General features: G+C 48.5%; 6 protein-coding genes across 6 annotated transcripts; 3 read left to right on the top strand and 3 right to left on the bottom strand.

Moving 5' to 3' along the window:
* Positions 1–141: 141 nt before the first annotated feature.
* Positions 142–1,522, top strand: H6S33_003482 (uncharacterized protein; the record flags this gene model as incomplete). Its single annotated transcript, XM_044834828.1, has 4 exons — positions 142–155; positions 215–670; positions 723–1,010; positions 1,066–1,522. The coding sequence occupies 4 exons, from the start codon at positions 142–144 to the stop codon at positions 1,520–1,522; spliced, it is 1,215 nt and encodes a 404-aa protein (XP_044691843.1).
* A 3,796-nt stretch (positions 1,523–5,318) lies between these two features.
* On the top strand, positions 5,319–6,481 carry H6S33_003483 (uncharacterized protein; the record flags this gene model as incomplete). Its single annotated transcript, XM_044834830.1, has 4 exons — positions 5,319–5,469; positions 5,527–5,721; positions 5,787–6,379; positions 6,452–6,481. 4 exons carry the CDS (start codon positions 5,319–5,321, stop codon positions 6,479–6,481), a joined length of 969 nt encoding a protein of 322 aa, XP_044691844.1.
* Positions 6,482–8,329: 1,848 nt separating this feature from the next.
* Positions 8,330–10,604, bottom strand: H6S33_003484 (uncharacterized protein; the record flags this gene model as incomplete). The annotated part of the gene is made up of 5 exons (XM_044834831.1): positions 8,330–8,873; positions 8,939–9,850; positions 9,915–10,040; positions 10,102–10,428; positions 10,495–10,604. 5 exons carry the CDS (start codon positions 10,602–10,604, stop codon positions 8,330–8,332), a joined length of 2,019 nt encoding a protein of 672 aa, XP_044691845.1.
* Positions 10,605–14,046: 3,442 nt separating this feature from the next.
* H6S33_003485 (uncharacterized protein) lies at positions 14,047–14,665 on the bottom strand (the record flags this gene model as incomplete). The annotated part of the gene is made up of 5 exons (XM_044834832.1): positions 14,047–14,152; positions 14,239–14,276; positions 14,337–14,407; positions 14,464–14,482; positions 14,585–14,665. The coding sequence occupies 5 exons, from the start codon at positions 14,663–14,665 to the stop codon at positions 14,047–14,049; spliced, it is 315 nt and encodes a 104-aa protein (XP_044691846.1).
* Positions 14,666–17,097: 2,432 nt separating this feature from the next.
* On the top strand, positions 17,098–19,123 carry H6S33_003486 (uncharacterized protein; the record flags this gene model as incomplete). Its single annotated transcript, XM_044834833.1, has 4 exons — positions 17,098–17,556; positions 17,645–18,006; positions 18,133–18,378; positions 18,463–19,123. 4 exons carry the CDS (start codon positions 17,098–17,100, stop codon positions 19,121–19,123), a joined length of 1,728 nt encoding a protein of 575 aa, XP_044691847.1.
* Positions 19,124–20,324: 1,201 nt separating this feature from the next.
* H6S33_003487 (uncharacterized protein) lies at positions 20,325–22,308 on the bottom strand (the record flags this gene model as incomplete). Its single annotated transcript, XM_044834834.1, has 3 exons — positions 20,325–20,588; positions 20,650–21,623; positions 21,732–22,308. The coding sequence occupies 3 exons, from the start codon at positions 22,306–22,308 to the stop codon at positions 20,325–20,327; spliced, it is 1,815 nt and encodes a 604-aa protein (XP_044691848.1).
* Between the last annotated feature and the right edge of the window lie 4,579 nt (positions 22,309–26,887).

Here is a 26,887-nt window from a genome sequence, read left to right on the forward strand (position 1 = left end):
GTTTGACTTTTCGAATGTCGTCCCCACACGTGACCCCAGAGCCGCATCCCCACCACCGGGGAAGCTCCAATATCTTTAACCTCACCTCCAGACCCCCGAGCAGTGACCTCACTCACTCTCTCCACGCCTACCACCACCACCATGTCGGCTCTCTAGTAAGCCCTCTTCTACCCCTTCCTCCTCCAAGAGCCCCCCATAACTAACCCAACCACAGCAAACAATTCCGCCTCGCCCTCAAAACGCAGAACGGCCAAGCCCTCGGTGCCGTCTTCTCCCCGCGTAACGCCGATATATCCTCCTTCGCCTTCTCGACAAACCATGCAAACGCGCGCCGCGACATCGAGTATGAGCTCTCACAGCTGCCCGCAAAGTCTCGCCCTGCGTGGGTCGAGGCCTTCATAGGACTGTGGAAGGTCGCGTATACGCTGGAGCGCGACGAGGAGCCAGGCGCTTGGGCGAGGGCGTATGAGGGCCAAAAGGAGACCATGTTGGCTGTTGTGAGAGGGTACCAGAATGCCAGTTGGCCGCATTGGACTCTGCCTGTCATGTATACGGCGTGTAAATACCTGAGGACGATTGCGATGAAGGCGGATGAGGAGGGGAAGACGGGGTGTTTGGAGGATGCAGCGAGAATCGTGAATAGGGCGTTTACGGTGTGTATCAGTGATCGGTAGGTCTTTTTGTTTTTGTTTTTGAGAGGTGTGGGCTAATGGAGAGAATAGAGCGCCGTTAGAGGAGTCCCGAAAATGGGGGACATACTACATCGTCAACCTCCTATTCAAGACATACTTCAAGCTTAACGCTATAACCCTGAGCAAGAATATTCTCCGCGCACTAGCCGCCACAACCGCAGATATGCCGCCACTCAGCGCGTTCCCGAAGGCGCACCAGGTCACATTCAAGTACTACGTCGGCGTCATCTATTTCCTAGAAGAAAACTACGCCCTCGCCGAAGAGAACCTCATGGACGCATGGAAGCTCTGCCATCCGGACGCTACAAAGAACCAAGAGTACCACCCCCCTCTTCAACTCACACCAACCAGCTAACTGACTGACTCCGGATAGATTAATCTTAACCTACCTAATCCCCACCAAGCTCTGCACGACACACACGCTTCCCACCACTGCACTTCTCTCCCGCTACCCCCGCTTACACGCGCTATTCGCCCCCCTCTGCACAACAATCAAATCCGGTAATCTCCTCGCATTCGACGCTGCCATGGCCGCCGGCGAACAAGAGTTCGTCAAGCGCCGTATCTTCCTAACGCTGGAGCGCGGAAGAGAGATCGCGATGAGAAATTTGTTCCGTAAGGTGTATCTGTACTGCGATAAGAGTACAAGGATACCAGTGAGGACGTTCCAGGCGGCGATGGGCAGTGGGAAGGTCGAGGTTGAGGGCGAGGAGGTGGAGTGCCTAATTGCGGGGCTGATATATAAGGGCCTGGTGAAGGGGTATATCAGTAGGGAGAAGCAGATGGTCGTGTTGAGTGGGACTATGGCGTTTCCGGGAACGGGGGTCTAGGACGGTTTTATTTTGCATTTTCGTTTTTTCCCTTCTACTTTTGGTTTAGCTTACGCTTTTTTTTTTTTTTTTACGGACCTTGATGGATGATATGATATTCTTAACGGCTGAAATACCTTGAATAACTATATAGATGGGATTAGATGGGACTCGAATTGATATCAACGCAATGCGGCCATAAATCCTGTCAATTACAGACCTAGAAACCGGTCGTCTAGTACGCAGCCAGCAGAACATGAAGGGCCGGGGCTTGCTGTAAAATCTGAAAACCGTGGAATTGAAAGAAGATATTAGGATAGAAAGAATCAGGATAATTCTGCCGCTTTGTGGGGAAATCTGCTTGGAAAGTTACTAAAAAACAGCCAGGGTTAGAAAAGTTTCGTAGGGGGATTGGTATCTCCTAATCTTCATAACATATTTAGCCAGGGGATGGGAGTTGAAACCTAAAGGAAAATGGTATTCAAGTCCTTCCTACATCATGATCAGTTTTACGCCTCTGCAGCTATGGTCCAACTTGTTATTCCTGGGATTATTCCTATCGAGTGATCGCCTGTGATTTACCGAGTGATAACGCATGATGACCGCGCAGATCTACTTCCTCCCACCAACGCCGCCACACCAGCTCCGACCCACCAAACCATCTATCACACAGATATAGAGCACAACACAGACAGATTCATTACCAACTAGCAGCACGAAACCCACAACGCCGTAGATAGGATGAGCACCACGTCTGTACGTCTGCAGTGCCCATATGCATCGGTCCCTCATGAAATAACAGTCCTCTCCTCATTGCATGGAGAGTTACCCGCCTAATTCCCCTTCAATGCTTCTCTTGTGTTGGTATCAGGCTCTTCTGTGTGTTTTCGTACTTGATTCTACTGCACTACATAGAACAAGATAATAGTGAGAACAACATGTCCCAATTACACCAGGAGAAATCTATGAGAGACATATTATCCATGGTGTCACGATCTGAACCTAACATACATGGGCAGTTAGACCCTTTGGATTCATAATGAGGCCTTTCGCGCTTTGTGAAGTTATTTTGGCTCTGTTTACGACTCGAAACGACATATTGTTCAGATATCATACCTTATTAGCATCGATAACAGGCTGTGACCGGAGCCCACACCAAGATGCAGCAAAGCGCCAGGCTTGGCACACAGTCGCTCACTCGAGCTACAACATGGTAACGCGTTTTTCCTATTCCAACGCGTCCGTCATTGAAACAGTGGTTAATAAATAGAATCACCTCCACCGTGCGCCTCATATACTACTCTCGACCCTGTGAGTGGTCCTTGACAGATGAGGCTAGTATACACCACCGATCAAAACCCCGATGATCATTGGAGGGAGACTACAGTGTTCACTGTATGCGCATTAGTTTGGGCTTCTTGCTTCCTGGCGTGTTGATTCACCTAGGGGCATGCGTGGCGGCAAAGCTACCGTTTCCAGTTCATCTGTCTTCAGTGCCTCTCACTGTGCTCATATATCTCATGACATAAAAGTTGGTTGTTTTGAGAGAATCAAATCCCCTCCTTGACTTAGGTGAAGGCGAGTCTTCTCATGCCCGAACAAAACACACTCACTCAAGGCGATACTCTGGGATCGGAACACGAACCAGCCAGCTGTATGCTCTGGATGTTCAGCCATCTCTCGACCACTTTACGTGGTAGGCCGACATACGTTAGACTGCCCTGCATAGTATTTGTGTAATGGATATTCCCAGGGAGTTGTGGGCGGTACGGTTAATAGGAAGCGTGCTGCAGGTTTGGGCTCGGAGGAAATGATAACTAAAATGACCAACATAACGCATGCCGCAAATGATCTGACTGTGTATGAGGTTTGCAGAGAATGCTCCCGTAGAAGATACCCTTAAGATTAATCTGGGAGACGTAGTGGATAGCACTGTGGAGGATACTATGGGGACACTGTCGGAGGCCATGGACCCCAAGTCTACCAACACATCAACAAAACTCCCTAAGTATGCTTGTACACACGACTGTAAATATATCGATATTCCGGGCCAACAGTCAGCTCACTACATCTGTAATCAAGAATGTCGAATCCCGGAAAACTCATAACCAGCGAGTAGTTAATGGCCGATCTTTACCAGGTACAAGTGAATTTTAACGCTCAGACCCAGTGCCTTTCAACATGTTGGCAGATTCTGGCCATTTTCATGGTGGCCCAAGGGGTGGTCACCGAATACCACGAGATCCTCTTATCGCTTAGGAGACCCTTTATCAGTTATTGATCTTCACTAAAATTTGGCCCCCACGCGAAATCGCTACCCTCCGAGTGACCCCTCATGATCACACACAATAACACCTCCTTCTTGTATGAGTATTTTGAAGGTTGAGATTAACCAGCCGGTACTTCAGTGTTTTCTGCGCCGTTCTCAACCGAGCCTGCCAGGTTGAAGCTGGCTGAGGAAGCTCTTTCAATTCGGTAGCTGCAAATGCATCAATTCAACTAGTGCGTATCGAAACATTGCATGTTTCAAACCTGAGACACAGCGCGACGTATCAAAATGCTAAAAGTATCCCCCGGTTGTACACATTTTAAACTCGAGTACAGCGCATATTCGAATCGGAACATTTATTCCTGGGACTTTTTTGCAACATGAGAGATTTGCCTGAATGGCTGGCTAGAGTAGAGTAGAAGATGAAATGAGATAGATGCTCTTGTCCTAGGAGAGCTGTCGTCCGTCCCACATTGCTGTGTTGAGTGGTTGAATGCAGTCGAAGGTGCGGATAAACTGCAGTCGAAGGTTTCTCCGTTCCCCAGATTTTCTAGGGCTAGGGCCAGTACTTTAGGCTAAACTCAACGCCCTTTCGACTTTTGAAGGTCACATGAACCTCCCCGCCGCGCGACCCTGAAGGAAGAAAAGGCTTTTTTGAACGACCGCAGTAAGAGGAAGAAAAAAGAAGAAGATGGAGATAGAGCTCTCTGACCGATGATATTATTAGGCAATTTACTTCATCCATTGGGACTGATGATGCGATGTCGAGAGAGCCCATTAGGCTATCGGATGGAGACCTGAGACAATAAGGGCCCAGGAACCGCTGCTTCCACCGGTTCACGGTCAATGCATCGTCAAACTCACGATCCCCGGTGTTTCCCCCGCCGCTACCTCTTCTTGTGTGGGGTTGGGAGCACACTTAACTTGTGGAGTTGAAGAAAGCTCTCGGCTGAATTGCTCGGATAATAGCGAAAACCATCCGCAGGGCATCGCATCTCAATTAGCAACATGGGATAGTGAAACCCGAGGTTTGACCGATGAGGGCAAACATTTTGATGCATGAGATGTTTTAAGCAAAGGTTAACAGATCTTTTCTTTTCTTTTTGCTCTGTCTTTCCCACGAGGCCATCTGTAATTCTCAAATACTAGCTAGCGTCTTTTTACAGTTGTTGCCGGGAATTTATCCGCGATAGTAGTCTACTGCTAGCAGCGGGTAGGGTATACCGTTAGTGCTTGACATGACGGATTGCAAAATGTACTTGGTAGCAAAGGAGGGGCAGTATATAATCCCCCAGCTTTCATCGAACCACTTCAGTTCTCTCTATATCACATCTCGTCGTTCTGCATCTGAAGCTCTTAAAGTAAGAAAAACCAAAGAATCCATCTCCATCTCCATTTTTATCTCCATCCTTTATGATGTTTGTTCGCCCAAGTGTGTTTCGTGTTCTGACATCATTTCCCAGACGATATATCTCCAAACCCTCATCTACCCCGCACATATCCTACTTTTCCCCCATCCGTAAATTTTCAACCTCCAAAATAGCAGCTATGGTCAACGTTCCAACCATCAAGCTCCAGCCTTCCGGCGATGAGATGCCCCAGGTGGGCTTCGGACTGTGGAAGGTCACCAACGCAACCTGTGCCGACCAGGTCTACAATGCCATCAAGACCGGATACAGATTGTTTGACGGAGCCTTTGGTGAGTGCTCCCAATTGATTTTTGCCTACTGAGAATTATACTGATATTAGAGACAAGACTACGCAAACGAGAGGGAAGCCGGTGAGGGTGTGAGACGTGCTATCGCTGACGGACTCGTCAAGCGTGAGGACCTCTTCATCGTCTCCAAGCTCTGGAACACCTTCCACGACAGGGAGCACGTCATCCCAATCACCAAGCAGTCACTCGAATGGTGGGGTCTTGAGTACTTTGACCTGTACTACATCCACTTCCGTAGGGTCCCCTCCCCCATAAACCTAATCATTGGGCAAACGATAGTTATTGACATGACAAAACAGCCGTCGCTCTCGAATACGTTGACCCTGCAAAGAGCTACCCCAGCGGATGGCACACACTCGAGAAGAAGATTGTCCAGAGCCGAACCCCCATCCAGACCACCTGGGAGGAGATGGAGAAGCTCGTGGACCAGGGTCTTGCCAAGAACATTGGTGTCTCTAACTTCCAGGGTGCTCTCCTCATGGATCTCCTCCGTTATGCCCGTATCCGCCCTTCGGTTCTTCAGATTGAGCACCACCCGTACCTTACACAGGAGACTCTTCTCTCTCTTGCTAAGGAGGAGGGTATTGCCGTCACTGCATACTCGTCATTCGGACCCCAGTCCTTCCTTGAGCTCGAGATGAAGAGGGCCACTGATACCCCGACTTTGTTTGAGAACAATATTATTAAGGACATTGCCAAGAAGGTTGGAAAGACCCCAGCTCAGGTCCTCCTGAGATGGTCAACCCAGAGGGGATTGGCTGTTATCCCCAAGAGTAACGCCCAGGAGAGGCTGTTGCAGAACTTGGACGTAACTGGGTGGGATTTGGAGAAGGCCGACCTCGAGGCGATCTCTAGCCTTGACAAGAACTTGAGATTCAACAACCCTACTGATGTGAGTTATATTCCTTCCTTCCTAAATTACCATTCCGAGATGATGATACTAATGTTTTTTGCGAAAAATAAGTACCTCGGAACTCTCCACATCTTTGGTTAAAAAAGATGTTTGTATTTTTGTGTTTTGCTTGCTTTGGGAAAGAAAAAAAAATTAGCTTAACAGGTTTAGCATGCGCATGTATTGCTTGTAGTTGTAAATAGAAATCAATGGACTTGATGTGAACAAAAAAACAGCACTCCCACTAGTGACCAATATCAAATTTTCCCGGCCTGCATCAACACCGCCTAGAAGCTTCTCCTAACACTCTAGAACATGCACGCCTCAGCATAGTCAAGCAGGCGAAGTTGTGACGTTACTTTACAGTAGCATATCTAGATCTAGGTTCATACAGCACCTGCACGGACTCTCGCACCCACCAATTCCAAATCGCAAACGCCACGGCTGAGGCTGTGCAGAGCTCTTGGCACCACTTACCGCTAGCTGTTCCTGCTGGTGCTTCACGAATCATGCAAGGTCTCGAGAGGCGCCAACAAGCCGCTGGACAACACCTCCCTCAGCCATTCCAATTCTAAGGGTTCCTCGGGGAGGATAGGAGGGTGAGATAGAAATATAAAGCCACCACCCACCCACCACTTGTGACTTACCTACCCAACTCAACTTGCTCCTTTGCTCTTGAACATCTCACATCATCACAAACAAAACTACGAAAACTATCCGAAGCTTAGACATACTTTGAAACCATGCCTTTCAGCTACTCCAAACACTTTAACGCAGGCGGGCGCGCGGGATTCGGCGTCACGGCGAATAAGCACGGCGTCAGGCCGCACTTTAGGTTCAGATTCTGTGGGCTCAACTGTTTCCGCTGAGCTATCTAGCTGCTGTGTCTAAGGTGGGTTTGGTTGTTGATTTTTTTTTTCTTTTGGAGCGGTGGAGTTGGTTGCTAACAGTGGTTGTGGTAGATCTACACAGATCTGATCTGCGATGCGATTGATGAGTGAACGAATTAAACGAAAAAAAACCTTAAAAACCTTATTTTTCTTTTTTTTGCACTTGCACGGATTTTTTTTCTTCTTCCCCTTGCTTGATGATGAGGGGAGGGAGGGATTTATAAGGATGGAGTTTTGTGTTGGCGGGCGGACGGACGGGTTTGAATGGAATGGAATGGTACGGCCGGATGGATGGGCGGGGCGGCTCTTTTTTTTCTTTTCTTTGTTGATAGCATTATTACATTTAGCCTCCTTCTTTTATACTCTTGATTAAAGGAATTCAACTCTACGAGAATCACCTTGTTAGCGCAATTCTCTATTTATCTAATACGAATTTATCTGAACGCGGGAGTTCAATAGCTGTGCTAGCTGGCGAAGATTGCTGGTATGTAGCTAGCTGATGACGTTGAAGACCCGACTATTATTATAATGACACATCTATATAACCTACTACTCATCTAGCTGATTAATTGACTGCACAGCAAAATGCGGTACATAGAAGTTAAGTTATATCTAATATATTTCCAGAAATGGCTTGGTCCGCTGTAGAGTGAGAGGAGAAGAGACCCATTTAACGTACCGCACCCGCGCCGACCCATACGGCTATTGAACTGAAAGATCCTCTTTTAGCAACAATATACACAAATACTAACTACATGTACATAGCCATCCACAACGATAGCAAAATCAAGTTTACTCCAATACTATTCCAACTACATACTCATATCACCAAGCAATGACCGACACCCCAGCCCGCTAGCTAGACCTGGGGCTTCAATTCAGGACAGCCACTGGCGAAGCTTCCCTGGATGCTCGCAAAATCACAGTTGAGCCCAACCACAAGCCCAAAGCGCACGAACAGCAACACCCAAAAGCTCAGTGGAAGTAATAAATAAATTTAAAAACCAACATAAATCATAAGTATCTACAAAGCAAAAAGCGCTCAAACACCCTTCCCACCTCAACTCTTCTCCTTCACCACCTCATCCCCATCCGCCTCCACGACCGCGCTCCTGCCCTGAATCATCGGGCCCCTCTTGCCCGTCAGATCCAAATAGATACTCTTCGCCGTATGCGCCATCGACTTCCTGCCCTCCCACAACGGGTAAATTCCGACCATCATCGTCGATAAGAACAACCACGCAATGCCCACGCCGACCCAGCCCGTGAAGAACTTCTTCGAAAACACATACCCGCTACCATACATTGGGAACGGCCAGAGGATGAGCAGCGACAGCGTCATGACCACAGTGATGATGCGCGCGATCTTGGCGCTCTTGGTGAGGTTCTCCTGCTCGGCGATGGAGTTATCGGAGCTCGAGGGTTGGCCGCGCAGGAGCTCAGGGTCGACGTCCGCGGCGGCGGCAATGTCGGCGTCGTCACTCTTGCGGATGAGGCGCATGGACTCGTAGTCGTAGTTGTCGGCGCCGAGGGCGAAGGTGAGGAGGGGGACGAAGACGACGGGGGAGAGGAGGGCGACTACGTTGCCAGCGAGCATGGGCATGCTGTGGTTGGAATGATTGTTAGTACAATGTAGTGTCAATGATCGCGGGAACGGGTAAAAACTTACTTTGACCCACTGCTCTTGACGGTGATCTCGCCGAACTGTACCTTGGTCGTGACGAGCCAGGCAACGAGACTGCAGGCCAGCCCGAGGATGGGGGAGAAGGTGGCGGCCCATTTGTTTTGCTTCTTCCATAGGAGCGTCAATGATGCGGGGAGCACGGCACTTGAGATCATGACTCCCATGAGAAGGTACAGGTATCCCATGGAGACACCGATGTGCCACAGCAACACACTGAATCCCGCCATCAAGAAACCAAAGATCACAACACACAAGTGCGACATGTAGATCAAGCTCTTTCCGGTGGCCTTGGGGTTAACATATGTTTGGTATACATCATATGTAAAGATACTCGAGACGGCAATAAGCTCGGCAGAGGTCGCGGAGGTGACAGCCATAAAGATCAAGACCAATGTACAAGCCGCACCTCCCTTTCCAAGAAGTGCCACGGCAGCATTCGGAAGAACCAATCCAGCTTCGACATCGATATCCGACATCCTCGCCGGAAAGCCCGGGAACGCTGGGTTGGTCTCGAGCGCCAGACAGGCCAGTCCCATCGTTGTCGCGCACAGCCACGGGATCGCGAACCATGACAGGCCACCAAGTACGTAACCGGGAAGTGCAGAGGCGGGCGAGGCGGAGATGGCTTTGTTGAAGTACCCGTTGTCGCAGAAGACGGTTCCGAAGTTACCAACAATGTTGATGACGAAGAATATTGCGCCCTCGGTGGACTGCATGGTGAGATATGACCCGCCGGCGTTTCCAGAGACGGGGTGGCGTTCAGCAGCTGCGACAAGGAGGTCGTAGACGGCGCCGGGGGAGCCGAGAAGAGGGGAGGTGGCATATGTGGTGAAGGCAAAGATAAAGATGATGACAAGGATCACAACAGTGTGAACGTAGTCTGTGAGGAAGGTTGCCCTGTGGGTTGGGGTTGGGTGGTCAGCAATGCGAGTGCGAGTGCTGGTGTGTGATTGGAACTTACTTGATACCACCGAACAGAGTGTAGATAATCACACCAACAGGCAAGAGGAAACAGGCTGCAGCTGTGCTCATACCAGTCAAAGAAGTAACCACCGCAGACCCGCCGGTCAGCAACATCGCCGTAACCCTACCACATAGTCAATACCAATCCCACCCAAAACCACTCATAGTAATCCGCCACAACTTACAAGATATTAGTACACAGTCCAAAGAACATGAAAGTTACATGCGCCCCAGCACCATATCGCGCTCTGATAACCTCCAAAAACGTATGCGCATTGGGCGCCTTCCTCTTGAGCTCAATGGCCAATGTCGCAAACAACAAGATCTGCACTGTCGCACCACTCGCATACCAGAACGGGCCCGAAACTCCGTACTTGTATGCGATTCCCGATGACTGCAGGAGCGTTGCCGCCCATGTCCATGAACTTACGACGGCGGAGGCTACCAAACCGGTTTTAACGGTACGACCGGCGGTGCTGAACATTTCTGAGGTTTGGACTTCATTCTGATAGCTGTTGTTGTTATGTTGTTGTCAGTATGGGTCAATGAGAGAGAGGGAAGCAAAAGATGAGACGAACCGTTTGAGCGCCCAGGTGGTCGCAATCATACCCAGGGCGAAAAGAAAGCCGAGGCCAATGATTATCCCATACCCAAATGCCTGGGAAAGGGGGGCGGTTGTGGTCGTCATGGTAGGTTTGTCGCAGACGTTGTCTTCTCCGCCGGATCAGGAAGATATAATAAGTAATCCGGGGGCTGTTAGCTTTCAGGATGGTGGATATCGAGATCAATGAGGCCGGGCAGATCAAGAGGTTTATATATTTGTATATTGCTGCCCCTCATAATATATTCCTATCCAAATCTACGCATGTAGAGTACTCTATCTGCTGCACCCCTACGTGACCAGGTGTCTCCATGATCCATTGCATTCCTGCTCCCGATCTTTGGGAAGACCTCCCGGGGAATTCCCTCCAGTATTCCGATCTCAAAGGTCCCACCGCCATGGTGGTACTAGCTAGTCAGATAGATAGAGATACACAATTAAGAAAGTGCAAATTGTATCTCCTATGAATTTCCGCGGGGGGGTACAAAGATTTCTACACTTTTTTACTTCAAACGGGAGAGATCGGTAGAAGAGAAACTGACTGATAAGACAAGAATTGATCATTGCTGGATTAGTAGAGTATTAATTGCCATGCATGCACGCACTTTAAAGTTGACAAGCGAGACCGGTAGCTTAACGGCCCCCCGTCGTCATGCCCATGTCGTATTTCGGCGAGGGATGGGCTTATCGCATGCTTGTGGGGATTACTCTGCTGAGGGTAGGTAGAGTACATGTGCAGTCGTATTGGGTTGGTAGCAGTAGAGTAGCAGTTGGTAATTAGGTTTTGCAAAGGCACGCCGTAGATAAGGACCAGCCCCAGCCAGCCAGCCCTGCCACCTTTAGAAGTAGGGCATGTAAGTTAGCAGTTGGTCGGAAAAACGAAATAGTAGAGTGGCAGTAGATATGATACCCCAGATTCCACAAAAACTGCTAGGAGAAAAAAGAAAGAAAGCAAAAGCTGTAAATCACCACAACTCACCCACAATCACAAAGTCGAAGAGCAGAGTTATTCACTCCCAGCCCAAGCCACATCTCAAAGCCAGCCAGGGTCCCCACGCGAACGAAACCATGGTAGTCTCCGATTCGGCTATAGCCGCTGTCTGTAGGAGAATTGATCAAGTAACACTTCTCTCTTATCTTCTATCGCCGCCGACCAAAACATGTACCCGATAACAATGCTATGTATTTTCTGACCAGCCAGACAGCCAGCCCTATCAAAGAAGCGAGAATTTACCATCGTGTTTTTGTTCAAGCGCGTAATAACATTCAGTTACTTATAGTGTAACATGGCATTCTACTTTAATTGGCAGAAATTGCGAATCGAGAAGATGTAGTTAACTGCAGGTAGGTAGAGAGGATGTACCGGGGAGATTGGGATTGGTGTGACACATGGCCTTTGTCATGACCATCTCACCTCTCCCATCCGATGTCGACGTTGAGATTTTCCGAAGGTTCATGTTTCCGTGGTTTCCAAAACTCCAGTCCTCGCTTCGGTCTCCCCCTTCGTCCTCGGCAAGCTTAAACTGCCCCGACCATCCCGAAAGCCGTCTAGCCGCGCCTTCCAAGACTCGCTTTTTTCCCATCAAGCTTCGCTTGGTATGATACCGGACATGAAAAGTGGGAGCCCGCGCCTTCCCGTAATATCCCCCCACCGGACAAACTCGGGGAGGGAGGCACACGACAATGACGGCGGAGTTATGAGGACTTGAGATTGGGAAGGTTGGAAGATGTGTGATATTCATTACATTCGCCTCCTCAGTTGGGTTGAGCGGTGTTGGTGTTGGAATAACACACGGAGTGGGTCGGGATTGTTTGAGATTGGAATTCAGTATCTGAATCCTCTCGACTGTTTCTTTTTACGGTTCTCTAGCGGCTAGAGGTAGCGAAAATACCCTCGCGTGGTGAGGACCTCATACTTGAAAAAGCATTGGCTTTAGGGGAAGAATCCCCTCATCGAGAAGATATACCAGCTAGTCAGGTACATCTGGTGTACATGGCCAAGAACGCAGTTGTTGTAGCTACATCGATATCGGTTAGTCGCGTAATCTACGGTGGGTTTGAAGGAGTGAGTGACATCCCATGATCTCCCTGGCACCACCCAACCCAAAACGAAATAAAAAGCGTGAGTAAGATTTTCGATGTGCATTTCTATGCCGAATTCCAACTAGCTGCTTCTCGGGTACTGAAGGCAGCGCATGATTCAATGGCTGCAACAAGACCAAACTATTGGATGAGAAAAGGGACGATGGTGATATTAATAGGATTACTAGAGTTTCTAGAGTAGCTTTATCCCATAATCCGGTACTTAGATGCTGCCTATTTTGAGACAGAATAATTACTAAAAGAGGAAGGGTGGCAGCCGAATTGGTGTGTGATCCAGACACAAGCCACGGCTGAAAATACGCCACCCGAATCAATAGGCAGCTTTAACGGACTATGGGATACGATATAATTGAGAACAGGTTGTCACGCCACCTATTCATCGCCATAACAGTTTTAGTATCCCTTCGTCTGGCCAAAAATGCTGACCCCCTAGAAAAAGCAAATTCTTGTGTGGCTTTACTAACAGATCTTGTTATCTCTCTTTATCAAATAATAGATCTCCCATACAAATTTCATTCCTCTATTATAGGGTAGTCAGCATTGCCAGACTAAGGGATACGTAGCGGACGGTCACGTATTCTGTACGACAGTACCTTACTCTCTATGGTCATTGGTTCAAACAAACCCTAGTAGATGCTCCATGGTGTAGATCAAACGATGGTTTACAGGGCCGAAGACGATACTTTCAAATGCTACCGCAAAACACCAATTATTCTTGTACCAACTGCCATTATGCCCTAGAGTAGAGATATGAACATAAACGATGCATAAGCCACCAAAGTAACCCCACGCATTGTCATCCCACGCTTTCTCAACTACCGACGTGCTCATATCTCTTGGTCCCAAGCATCCTTTAAATCCACCAGAGCTCCTGTCTCTTGGTCCCAAGCATTTCATCGAAGATTAACCCTCCCCAAGCTTCCCAAGCTTCCCAAGCCTCCAAGCATCCACTATCGATCGATAGAACTTAATTGTCACGACATCATCTAATAGAAACCCTTATATTTCCAAGCCCAAGCTCAAGCTCAAGATCCTACATTACAACCCCTCTCACGTGCGTGATTACCCCAAGTAACAAGTAACAAAGAAAAGAAAAATAGACATACCGGAATATAAAAAATGAAAAAGAAACACGGAATTTTTCCACCAAGAAGAGAAACCCTGCAAAAGGAAAAACGAACGAGAATGATTCCATATGGCCCATCGATAATCAATCTCTGCCATGCCAGTCTTCGTACGACCACACGCACAACAAAAAAGTAAGAAAATCAGCCGAATAGGCGAGAACCCTGATCTTCCTACAAAGAAACGCCAGCCTCCGGCGCACACCTTATTCTTCTCACCGCGCACCCCAGCAAGCAAGATGAAGAAACGATCGCAGCATTTACATGTATTTATTTACGCCCCTGTCCTCCCGCTCGCCCGACTACTTATACTGCGCGGGCTGCTGATACTGCGGGACGTTTCCCTGTGGGTACTGTTGCGGCGGAGGGCCCTCCTGGTGCTGCATCTGCATGAGTTGCTCCTTATTCCTATATATCAAAATTACTAAATGTTAGCTATCGACTTATGACGCTTCGGTTGTGGAGGTTGTGGAGTTGGGGGTCAGGTTACGAACGTTGTTTGACGGTACGGACAGATGCTACAGCGGAGCTCCTAGAATTCGCGTTTATCAGTTCGGTTCTGGTGGTTGATTGGTTGGTGGAGTGTTTTTACCTCGCCCCAGCCGATGGGGACAACCGGGATAAAGCAGAACGTGAAGAAGTCCCGTTTCTTGATCGCGACGACTGTTTTTCTGGTTAGCTAACTACTACCGAACCGGGCGGGAAAGGTAGTTATTAACCTGAAGGATTATGGCATCTCTACATTCACCCCCAAAATGTCAGTAAAAAAGGGTTTCCCTCTCACGCCAGGGTGTAGTGCGCAGCGCGCGAAGGTAACGCTGGCTACCAAGTGTAACTTACTGGGCATTTAGCTCGGATATGCTCGTACCCCTTGAGCGACGACGAGAAGTCCTGGGTTCCGCATACGAAGAAGAAGAACATGGTGATCAATCAGTCAGTGGGTGATTTGAAAAAAAGGTGGCGTTTTAACTGTAGTAGTAGAGGCGTGTATGTATTGTAGTGAATGGGGAATGGGGGAGCGAGCGAGCGAGAATGTCGTCGATGATTTAAGTTGGCTCGCTCCCTCAAACCCCCCCAGGAGCTCTGTTCGCGCCGTGGCGTGGTGTGGCTGTGGGTTGCCGGTTTGGGGGGGGTTGCCCAGAAAGGGCTTACGACGCCTCCCAAGAGATTTGTGAAGTTATTTAGCTGGGCTTTTCATCTTTTGAACTTTTGAAAACAGCCCCTCTATGATGGAAAGAGGAGGGGTGTTTATAAATAGAATTATTTAAGCATGATAATCATTCCTACATCCTGCGTGCGTGGCTAAAAGCTGGATAGAGCCCATCAGGGGTCTTGGGGAGGGGTTCACTAATGTTAACTGTTTAGCTGGCCAATAGCCTGTTCACGAGCTGGGATGTGTGGTTGTGGCTTGTCGTGTGAATAGCTTCAGTCAACCTCACGACGTGCGTACTTCTTAGATGCCAAGTGCTAGTACACGACATCAAGAAAGTTCCCGAAAGGTCGTTTTGTTTTTGTAAGCAATTAATCAGAGTGCAGATTCTGAGGCTAGAGTATCGTCCTTTGAGCCAACGAAACTAGATATATTTCAGGAAGGGACCCACTACTGAAAGCGTTGTCTCCAATACTTACGCTACATGGTGTCTCATCTTCGAAAAGCTTCGCCGTTAGGCAAATAGCTATCATCTACGGAATGAAGGTAAATGTCTTTATATCCCACGATATCTACTAAGGATAAGTCAGTAGTATATGGAGGTAAGCATAAGCTAGCAGAACAACGCCTTGAGCCACAAGGCGTTCTCTAGAACTTTACGTGGTTCGAGAGGCTTATTTGAGAAGTGGGGGGGGGGGGGGGGGGTTAGGCGTGCAAGCTTCAGGCTCTTTTTAAAGGTAAAAAATCACTCATCAACCAACCTACAGAAACCTGAAGATCTGCCCTAACGCTGCTAACAATATACGTAGCGTTTTCCTGGCACATCCACTCCTATGGCTTCTTACACTTACTTGTACACATAACCGGCGCCAGGGTGATTGATATTGACAGGGTTAACTTCTCCAATCTTCAGCCTGCACTACCGCTCACGACTATGATAGATCGTTGACAATCCATTTACTTCACAGCTTCTATACTCATCCCCTTCCTACTCCTCCTACAGGCCTCTCCTGCAACCCTCTCTTCCATCTCCTACTTCTCGAAGAGAGAGAACCAGAAGATCTTCTCCTATCTTCTAGTATCGTACCAGTCGGTCCCTCGCTCCCCCATGGAGGTAGATTGGATCTTCCTCTACTCCTCCATCCCTCCCACCCTCCCTCAGTCACCGTCTTCCCACACAACAAGGGCTCTACAAGACCTAGCCTCGTTCCCCCTTCGTCGCTCCTCTCACAACTACATACAGCAATTACTCGAGAGCTGATGGACCAAGAAAAGCATCATTGCCACAGAGTGATGGCTTCTTCTACTCTACGACAACCGCCGATGCACGAAACGAGCCGGCCCACAGGAACGATGATTCTAATTATATGTGTGATCGCATAATTCATTTCTCTTCGTTAAGGACGTGGGAATCACCGAGGGGATAGACCAGGTTTTATGTCCTAATGCCATTACGCTACCTTCATTTGGCACAGTGTGAGATACGGAGACATGTGCTGTGGTGTATGTACGATCGCTGGATCATCAATAATCACTCGCCCCTCGTACCCCTAGCAAAATTACTGATTGGTATATGTTCCGTCCCAGTCACGAGTATATCACATTGGCCAACAGGCCGGCCCATTGCCTAACTGGCCATCCTGTCGACAAATATTTCCTATTGACCAATTCTTCCTGAGATTTAACAAACAGTCACTGATCTTCTGTCCAGCTGGCCAATGCCTGCCAGAATTTGACCAAAGTTGACTAATATATAGCGGTGATTGTTAATATTGTCTACATATGTAGTTAACTTCCAAAAGCCATCGCCTAACAACTGAGAAACTCAAAGAACACATTCTACCATACCTACATGTATGTACCCTTGCCCCCGATATACTACCATCCTAGGTCTACGAAAGTAATGCAAATAAATATTTCTTTAATAAATAGCTAATTATGGTACGCCCACTCTTAAAGGTGACCGAAAATTGGAGGGAGGTCGATGGCTAATAACTTTTTAACAAAAAAAGTTAAAAGAAATCGGCTCGGTATAATTGCAGCACTAGCAATGAAGTAACGTATTTGACCACGAACCCGACCGTGACCGGGTAACCGTCCAACACCGTCCAAGTTTGCCCCAGTAAAAAAAATCTTCGGGTAGTGTTGTGAATAGCATGAATAGCGCTAGCATTCAAGTTCCCACCATCATTCAGAGTTCAAAATGCCGAGACTTAAGGGTAAAAAATGGGAGGAGCGTGAAAAATTAATTGAGAAGGCAATGACCCACTACAGGGAATCAGGTAACTCTGCAAGTCTCCGGATTTCCGCCGAGACTTTTGGTATCTCTTGGAGTACCCTTCGAGATAGGCTAAATGGAGCACAAAATAGGCGAGAGGCACACAGGGCACAACAATTGCTAAATGAGGATGAAGAAGGATGCATAGTGAGATGGTGTCAACGCATGGACGATTGGGGTTTTCCTTTGAGACTATCTCTTGTGAAGGAGTTAGCCGCATATTTGGTCTCTAAACGGAAGGGCCCAGGGTACAAGCTAGGACAACATTGGTTGAGCAGATTTTTGGACCGGAACCCAGAGCTTAGCTCCAGGTTTAGTGGACGTCTAGACAGGCAGAGGGCGGTAACAAATAACCAAGAATTATTAAGGGACTTTTACAAAAAGGTATTAGGTATATGCAAGCCGCCATCACCGAGGCGGACGATCTGCACCCCGCATTAGTTCAATTTCGAATTTTGCTAACTGCTTATAGTTGAAGGAGGTGACGGCCAAATACGACGTCCTACCGAAGGATACATATAATATGGACGAAAAGGGTTTTATGATGGGCATGTGTGCAAAAGTGAAAGTCATTTGCAGAGCAGGACGGAAAAATCCTCACCTCACACATTCCGGCAATCGCACATGGGTGACAGTCATTGAAGCAGTTTCTGGAACGGGGGTAGCATTACCGCCTATGATTATCAACCAAGGTACGGCTCATTATAAGGGCTGGTATGCAGGGGTAGAGCATCAAGATATCGCGACATTTGCCTATTCCCCAAAGGGTTGGACGGATTCAAAGCTAGGGATGGATTGGTTGGTTGAGAATTTTGATAAATATACATCCGAAGTGTAAGTCCTACCTATTAATGTTGGGTAATAAGGAACGCCGCACGCCGAGCGATAGTGAACGCCGCATGCCGAGAGCGCCGCACTTATAAAAGTATTATTAGTTGGGTAGTACTAATTGAATTATAGGGCACAGGATAGATGGCGCCTCCTAATACTAGATGGACATGCATCACATACCACTTGGGAGTTCTTTGATTATTGTCTCAACAATAAAATCATTCCTTTCTGTCTACCCCCACATTCCACCCACTTGTTACAGCCACTTGATGTGGGATTGTTCGGACCATTACAAAAACATTATTCTAATGTTTTAGATGAGGCTATGGAACAGTCTGGGGGTGATACCGGCATCAATAAAGGAACCTTCCTAAAGTAGGTTATGGCCCCTACGCCGAGCCCTTTCTGAACCACGCCGAGCCCGCTCCGCATCGCCGAGAATTGGCTAACATGTTTTAGCTATCTATTTGAAGCTAGAAGGAGAACCTATACCTCTCATAATATCCTGGCAGCATGGGCCAAAACAGGAATAATGCCCTATAATCCCCGCCGGGTTTTGCAGCCAACCCCGCTTAGTGCATCCACTGTACTAGTAGTCTCAGGACCCACCACACCCAAAAACACCAGAATGGCGAGGTCAACTGCAAGTCAAGCTTTAGCACTAATAAGAGGAGGCTCAAAAAGCGCCGAGAAATTGCGCACTCTAGTAAAGCAACTGGACAAAGGCCTGCAAATATCTTTAACAGAGAAGGAAATAGGTGATCATGTACATGCTCAGTTCAGAAAATCAGTAGCCAAAAAAGCGAGCCAAGCCTCTACTAAAGACAGAAAACAACTCAGTAAAGCAAGAGTAATTACTACTGAGGATGTGGAGAGGCTTAAAAAGGCTAGAGATGCTGCAGACAGTAAAAAAGCAGCACAGGCTTTGGCTAGGGAAGTCGAAAAGAGGTCATTGGGCAAAAGAGTTACTATAAGCGAAAATATTTCTGTACATTCTATAGATACTAGTCTAGATGTTGAGGAGGTGGAAGATTCAGAGTGGTCAAAGGTGATAGTTGAGGATACTAGCAGTAGAAGATCATGTAGGAAGAGGGTACCTTCAAAAAGGGTTCAGGATTAAATTTTATACCCCTTTATAAGGGCTAGAATTAACAAAGAATAAATTGTATTTATTTAGAGCCAATTTGGGCCTCAATCGTGGGCAATCGTGGGCACTCGTGGTCCCGCTCGTGGTCGCTCGTGGCAATGATCGAGCGCGCGCGAAAAAACGAACGCGGTCGGTTACCCGGTCACGGTCGGCTTCCCAGTCAAATACGTTATATCAATACGAGCAGATTTTTGATATCTGTTCTAGTTGTGAAGTTATTAGAGCTTGAAATTCGGTATTTTTGTATGTAAAAAGCGCCAAGACTGAACAAAGTGGAACAGTATTATACCCATTTATATCCCTAGAAAAGCAAACCTGACTGATCTGTGGCAATGATGCAGCAGAATGGCTAGAGATAGACCTTCTTATTGGCCCATGAGGCCCTATTACAGCCACAATTGTTCCACTTCCGTATGTCGCCGTGTCACCTTTAAGAGTGTGCGCACCATACATGTAACTAGGGCCAACAACTTTCCGCCGAAAAAGATGAGAATTATATAGTAAAATCCCCTGTAAGCGAAAAGTAAGAGCTCGTTCACCAATTATGGCCCATTGGCCAATAATTAGTGTTTGCGACTGGGACGGGACATACATGAACAGAGTCTGATTCCCAGAGGCGGCACCCCAAAGGACAGCCAGCACCCAAAGGTCTATTTCTATACGAAGAGTTAAGACTAACTAACCAACCCAAATAAGCGTCAGCGACAGCTTTTTTATTCATTTCTCTAAAAAAACGGCCCTCGTCGAATTAAAATACATTTTTCGGTACATACATATCCACCCATTACCGATAAAAATTTCCCGATCCCGATAAGTACTCCCAATCCAGTCCCAAGCCGAAACTAAATGTAAATAAAACTGAAGGAAAGAAAAGAAACAAAAAGCAAGAGACCCCTCCCAAGAAAGAACAAGAGAAAAAATATAAAAAAAAATGAAAAAAGAATAACAAGCCAAATTGCTTGTGAGCCAACTCCAGCGGGATTGGGTCAGTGAGGAGATGTTAAATCAACTCTATCCCATCCATACTCGCCTCGCACTCCCCCATTGCAGCCCAGCTCAGCAACAAGTCTATGGGGGAGACAGAAGAGAATAAAAACAATAATAAAAGGAGTGAAAAGAAATTCGTGCGGCAGCGACGCGTTAAGCATTAATCCTAAGCCTTTACTCCTTCATTTTACTCCTCCTCCGCCGCGCCCTCCTTTTCTTTCTCTAGTAGCTCTTCCATCGACTGAAATATCGACTCAGTAGGTAACCTGGTGATATTCTCATCAAACACAGGCCCAATTGACGACATCCATTTCTTCCTTCTCTCCATAAGTGTGCGCGCTGCCTCGCCGATCCCAATACGTGCCTGGGCAACACCAACACCATTGGGAGCCGACTTCTTCTTCTTGGTAGCCTTCATGTTGCGCGTACGTTTCGAGTATGCTTGTTCGACCTGCGTTCAATTGGGTTAGCTTTATGCAGACAATGTAGAAGAGAGTGACGGGGAAACAAACCTGTTTGTCCAAATCGTCCAAAATAGTTGCATACTCCTGGTGCGCCAATTGCTCCTTCAGATGCTCCGCGATGCGTGCCTTCCTCGCGCCATTAATAAGACTCTGATCCCGGAGTTGTTTCTGCAGTTCTCGGAGCTTTGCACTGACGTCATCGTCCTCCCTGGCCTTCCAATCGGGCTCACTATTTGTTCCAAGCAAACCTATGTACTGCATTTCCTTCTGTAATCGCTCTTCTAGTGTGTAGTAGTCTGATTTTCCTGTGGGCACCTTCCATCCAGGCTGTGTGGCCTCTGGCATTGTTGTTGCAGAGGGTGCCGAGGGTGCCGAGTCATGGGTCGGTGTTTCTGGTTCTGGGGCCGAATCAATGGTTCCTTCTTCTGGTATCATTGCGGCCATTATGCGGGATAATAAAGGTCCGCATGAAATTTCCTCCTTTTCAAGGACATCGTCGCTCAGAGCATCAGAGCTGCCCTTTGGTACATTAGGGTTTTTATTGCTCGCCGGAGCGGGAGACGCGAAGCCTCCGTCCTCGGCTGCCCAGACTTCGGAGTAGTGTTGGCCCAATGTGGGCATGATGTATGGTGTTACCCTATCCCCTCTTTCCCTGAGAAAGCCGAGGTCCTCTTCTGAGAATGGGCGGAAATAAGGGTCGATGTAGGTGTTGAATGTATTCATGGCAACCTGGTTCGACGGCTTCGCTTTGGAGAAGTCCTCATCGGGAGGATCGCCGGGACCTAGATCTATCAAGTCTACGGTGGGGAAGCGGGTTACGGAGAATGCTTTCGCCTTCTTCTCGTAGGGCCAGCCTTCGGTTGATGTAGGGATTTCATAGATGGTGGGGTCATCGTCTAAGGTTTCTAATACTGTGTATGGAGGAGCTGGAGCTTGCTGGTGTTCGGCGTCTGAGGTACGGGATTTTGATGGAGATGTGCTTGTACGGGAGGGTGATTCGCCTTTGTGCTTCTTTCTTCTCTCTATTTGAGCATCGACGCAAGTTAGCATCGTCGTTGACACGTAAATCACAACCCACCCATATGAAGCTGACCTAGCAACAACGACCCCCTATACTTGTTTTGACTGACCTTTGATATCTGATGGACCCTGATCTGTGGCTTGATGTGCGCCAACAGCCAGGGGCCTCTTTCCATCCCCGGACTTCTTTTCCTTTCTCTTCCGGTCCTTATCCTCCTTGACCTTATCCCGCTCCGCCTTCTTCTCCCGCTCCTCCTCATCCTCTGCTGCCTTCCGTTTCCGCTCCTGCTGCTCCTGCTCTAGCTCCATCTTCTCCTGGCGTTCCTTCTCCTCGATCTTCTTCTGCTCAATCTTGGTTGACAGATCTCTCAGCGACTTGTCGCACACCCGACTCCTCCCCTTCGCATTCGAATCCAGCGTCAACAGCTCCGAGCGTAGCGACGAGAGATTTGTCGACGTAGGTATTGACGACGAGTCCGATGACGAGTTGTTGACGTACTTCTCCAGCACCTCGTCGTAGTTGACACGTAGATTCCCGATCGCCTCTGTGGACAGGTGCGTGATTTCCGAGAAGGCACTTGTGGAGGCCGGTGTGGTGTTCCTGCTTCGTGAGCGACGTTGAGAGCTAGCTCCTCCAGGACCGCCGCCGCGAGTCTTGCCTTTACCTTTCCCGCCTTTCCCGGACATTGTACCGGGAGGGTGAGAGGATGGGAGGAGGGGCGACAAGCTACAGTGGTTTTAAGGTAGTGGTAGGTTGTGCTGCTTGTGGGAGGGGGAGAGGGGGTGGGTGGGTGGTGAAGGGTTTTTTTTTTTTTGTTATGTTCTGGATAGCGGAGAGAGAGGGGATGGGGGGGAGTTTATTTTTGACAAAACGCGACTGGGGGGTGGAGAAGAGGCTGGGTGGTCCGGTCTGGGTGGGGTATGGGAAATCAGTTGTGGAGATTCATAATGGCGTAAATCAGGGAGACGACGTTGATGGTTTGATTTCCGCCAAGGCCAGTGTAGCGCACTCCAGGAGCGGTTTAGCCTGATGGTGGCGCTAGTACGGAAGCTCAAAGACGCGCTGCCCTTTTAAGCTAGCTAGAGCTAGGTGTTCGTGTTCCCTACATGACATATGCTCCGCGTTATCATATCGCGATGATCTATGCTGTCTGTCTGTCTGTTCTGGCTGTCGCGTTGCACACGCCACCACTGCGCTGCACTGCTGGACATCCATCATACGTAGGGAGTGCATGGCCTGCAAGCAACTCAGCTATGACATTGATGAAAAGAAAAAAACGGGCAGATAAGACAGCTGCAGCACGGCGTCCTGTGAATATAAAAAAACCTCGCATCTCTCTTCCCACCACTCACAAAGTGGCAATCGCAACCCCGCCGGTGGTGGCAAGGGCTTAAAGGGGCCTCATGTATGTCAGCGTCCTGATGAAAACCGCGGCTTGAGCTCAGGCGGGGTTTGCAAATCGCATTCTTGAATTCTGCGTTTTTTCATCTGAGCTATTATAGAGTTTACTCTTCGTCCTCTTCTTCTGGGTATCTATTATTGGTAGTTTGGACCCTTTTTTATGTTTGTTACTGGAGGTTTGGGAGGAGGAGCCAATCAGGTGTCAATGTTTGATTTGGCAGGAAATAGCGAGGGACGGATGTAACGTTATATGTTTAGGGACTGAAATAGTTTCAGCCGTACATACGTAGAATGACATCAATTGGAGATGATACGTATATATATAGGTGCGGTGTATACCTTCGTGTGTGGCCCTCGAAATAAATTGTCAGGTGGTACGGTAGGGTTGTTTGCGTTTGCTCTCTGTGCGCTCTTCTCGCGGTAGGGAGACAATTACTCCTTCCTATAGAAAGGAGCTACGCAAATAGAAATAGCAACACAAGTACACCCGTGCCCTTTCCACTGGGTTTTGTTTTTCCTTTTGGATCGGAGATGTGAGTGATCGCGGGTCGTGGTCTTAAGCCCAGCAGAGACATTGAGACTGTTTAAGCCCTTTCCACTAGAGATTGTTTCTAGAGTCCTCCATTCCAGTTTACCAGAGGCGCTGATGGGAGGAACAGATCACAGGGCAAACCCTAGGACAGGATACGGTGCTTTGTGCGATTACTGTGAGATGACGGCGGCACGTCGTGTAACTAAAGGTTTCTGGTTGGTTCATGGGATATCACTCGACGAAGGAATTGCTAAGAAACGAAGAGAGAGGGGAAAGAGGAGCAGTGCGGCTGAACAGTCGGGGTTCACTAGCCACGGCACCACCGGGGTAACACATTTCAGGCGGTATATAGCTGCTTGATATAGGTAGTCGAGAAATCGCGGGGTTTGGTAAAGACGATCAGTAATGATAGAACCAGCCAGAACCTTTCCTCTCACTCTTCTCACTAACTTCCCTCCTCTCTTTTTAGATCTATATCAACCAAAGCCAACTAACACCCTCTGAGATCCGAAAGAACAATTAACCATTCGTGACGATAAGCATTCCATATCTTAAGTTCCACTTAACCACGGCTCCCCATACCAAGACCCCCGACCCATTGCCTCGAGAGACTCCGGCGAAGAATGCGCCCGCCCTCCAGAAAATGCGAGCAGAATTGTGAACCACGTCGACCAGAAGAACTTCCTTTTTTACTAGCCCACAGCTCCCCACAGTTCGGCTGCCTTGAGGCCTCCCACGCCAAAGACGAGTAGGAAGCCAGGTTCTCGGTTCCCCGATAAGCAGCGCACGATCGAAACCACGGCGGATAGAAGACCTCCGGGAGGGGTGGAGGGGGCAAGAAGGAAAGGCACCAAATGCGAAGAATACCTGGTGCGCGAGAAGACATGACAGCGAGATAGGACCCAAAGGACAGTGGGGGGGGGGGGGGGAGTTAAGTTATCTCGCCCCGGGATTGACTGGCAAAATAAAGGGGGACTGGTCTCTATAGAAATTTCCACGAGAGGGGCTGACAGAGCAACTCCATCTCTAGGTTCAAACTAGTCGGCGTGAGTCGCGACAGCCGTCTCGAATGTGCCTCCCCCGCGAAGCATCCTGTCATCTAGATCCTAGACAACGGCCCTCCGGTAATACTACCAACAGCTCCTACATCCCGACGCCGCCGCCGTGGAGAAAAACCACCCCAATCCAAAAACCCACCCACCGCCAAACCCGAGACCATCCAATTTCCCTCGAAGTTTTGTCTATAAGATTAGGGATAGATTATTGCAAAAGTACTGCTTCATTATAGAGGAAATACATCTCTAGAAACTACCCTCGCCCCCCAGTCTGAATCCAATGCCCGCCCAAGCCCTAAGCAGAAACACACGGTGTACATTGGCGAGGAGTCTACCCAGTAGAGCACTCGCCCACATTTTGCCCTGGCTGGAAATGATGTTTGGGCGCCAGCGGCCGGCTGGTGCTAAGACTGATGAGGCCCGGCACGGCCGGAGATTTTAGATTAAAAAGACTTCGATCTCCTCAACAGAGCCAGCTAAGTGCAATATTAGAATATATTTTTCAACGCTGACACAGGCAGTAATTACCGAGTGATAAGCTATGATTAAATGAGATGCTGTGTATAATCGCACCCCCAGCATCACTGGCTTGCAAATTCTTTATCTAAATCAACCAGAGCTTCTCAGAAGTAGGTATAATTGCGTGCAGGCCTGTCAGTATTATTAAGTCCAAATCACAACGTATCACTCGACCAACCGGCCTAGCAGCAACTTGTGGCGCTAGCGACTTCCCGTCTACGACCGCAAGTACGCCCTAAACCCGCACTCCTCAATCTTTATCACCCGCGGTCTACCGCATTTTTAGAGTGCGGTGATCAAACAGACCTACTCGACGGCATAGTCATACTACAAAAACACCTGGAAGGGATTGGCTGGCTCTCCGGTCATTGGAGATCTGTTCCCTAGCTATGGCCGGATTCGCCGCGCAACCGTATCCGACGCTTAAGAGAACTTAACCGGTTCCATCCAGTGCTAAATGCCTCACAAGGCGGTTTTTTTACCACCGCTTCGCACAACTGACCCCACTCCACCTATTCGGAGCACGTCCGCATCTCGCCGCTTCAGTAGAACCACCATCTTATTTACGAGCGGCTTCGATAATGCGGCGAGGTGCGGCGAGGGGTCTGGGGGGGGGGGGGGGGGTGAGAGGCGTACTCAGAGCATGCGGGGAACGTGATTGATGGGTCACAAAATCCCGAAATGTCAGAGATCCAACTAATGCTCTTTAAGCCTTCTTTCCCATCACTCTCACCATCCTCTACTTTCCCGGCTGTTCCCCAGAGGCGCCTAGAGATTGATAGGAGGGGTGAAATCTGTTATTTGTGGTAAGTCATTGCGGTTGTTGTTTTTAACGTTTCATGGACGTGGTGGTAAAATATCTGTACTTTTGTCTTAGAACCATCTTGCTCTCCAAGCTGTATCTATAAAGAGAGAGCCCTTTTCCCCTCTTCTTGCTTCTAATCATCAGTTCATACAATACGCTTTATATTCTCAGTTCTCGTGCTTCAAAAGATCATCCAGAAAACTAAATTGTGTTCAGCGTGTGGAAACATCAAAAACTTCCTGCGCGTTACTCTCACCGGCGGGCGGCCATCTCTAGAACTTATACTATTGACCCAGGAAATACAGTCGAAGATACGATTGTGCAACTGACCTCTTCGCAGGCGGATGGGAGGACTAGACCTATCGTTATGCCAGTCTGGACGGGCTTCATTATTTCCTGGCTGACCTAGGCTGGGTCCACATAAATCCAAGCTAATAAACCCATTCGGGCCCGGCAACTATTTTGGCCAAGTGTGCGACATCTGCACTGAAGGAATGCGGGGCCTACTCTATATGGAACCAGGATCCCACCATTCCCAAAAGCTTGATTCACGCCGCGCACTGGGTCAAACTATGTCCTCAACGACTCGATCACCGGATCGCACCAATCCACACTCATCTTTGCCAACCCCCCACGCAGACTCCCGGACTATGATGTATGTAGATCAGGCTTCACCTCTCCCGAGCAACGCTGAGCTGGCATATCATCCCCCGTGCAGTAGAGAATCCGCACTATTCAACCTAGGAAAACACAGCCGAAGATATCCGACGCCTGAGACTTCTCTTCTCGCAGCTTATCTGCCAAGAAGGGATAAGCTTTTCGCCCTGCTGCACCTAGGGCGTGGCAGCGTTAGTTGCTGCTGCGGGTTAAGCTTTTGCTAAGCTCCTTTTGGCCCCCCCGGGGGGGGGGGGGCAGGTCTTACTCGGACACGTGCGCAGGTTCCAATGAGATTG

This window comes from Morchella sextelata, assembly GCF_020137385.1.
Source record: "Morchella sextelata strain SCLS chromosome Unknown scls_15, whole genome shotgun sequence".
NCBI lineage: Eukaryota > Fungi > Ascomycota > Pezizomycetes > Pezizales > Morchellaceae > Morchella > Morchella sextelata.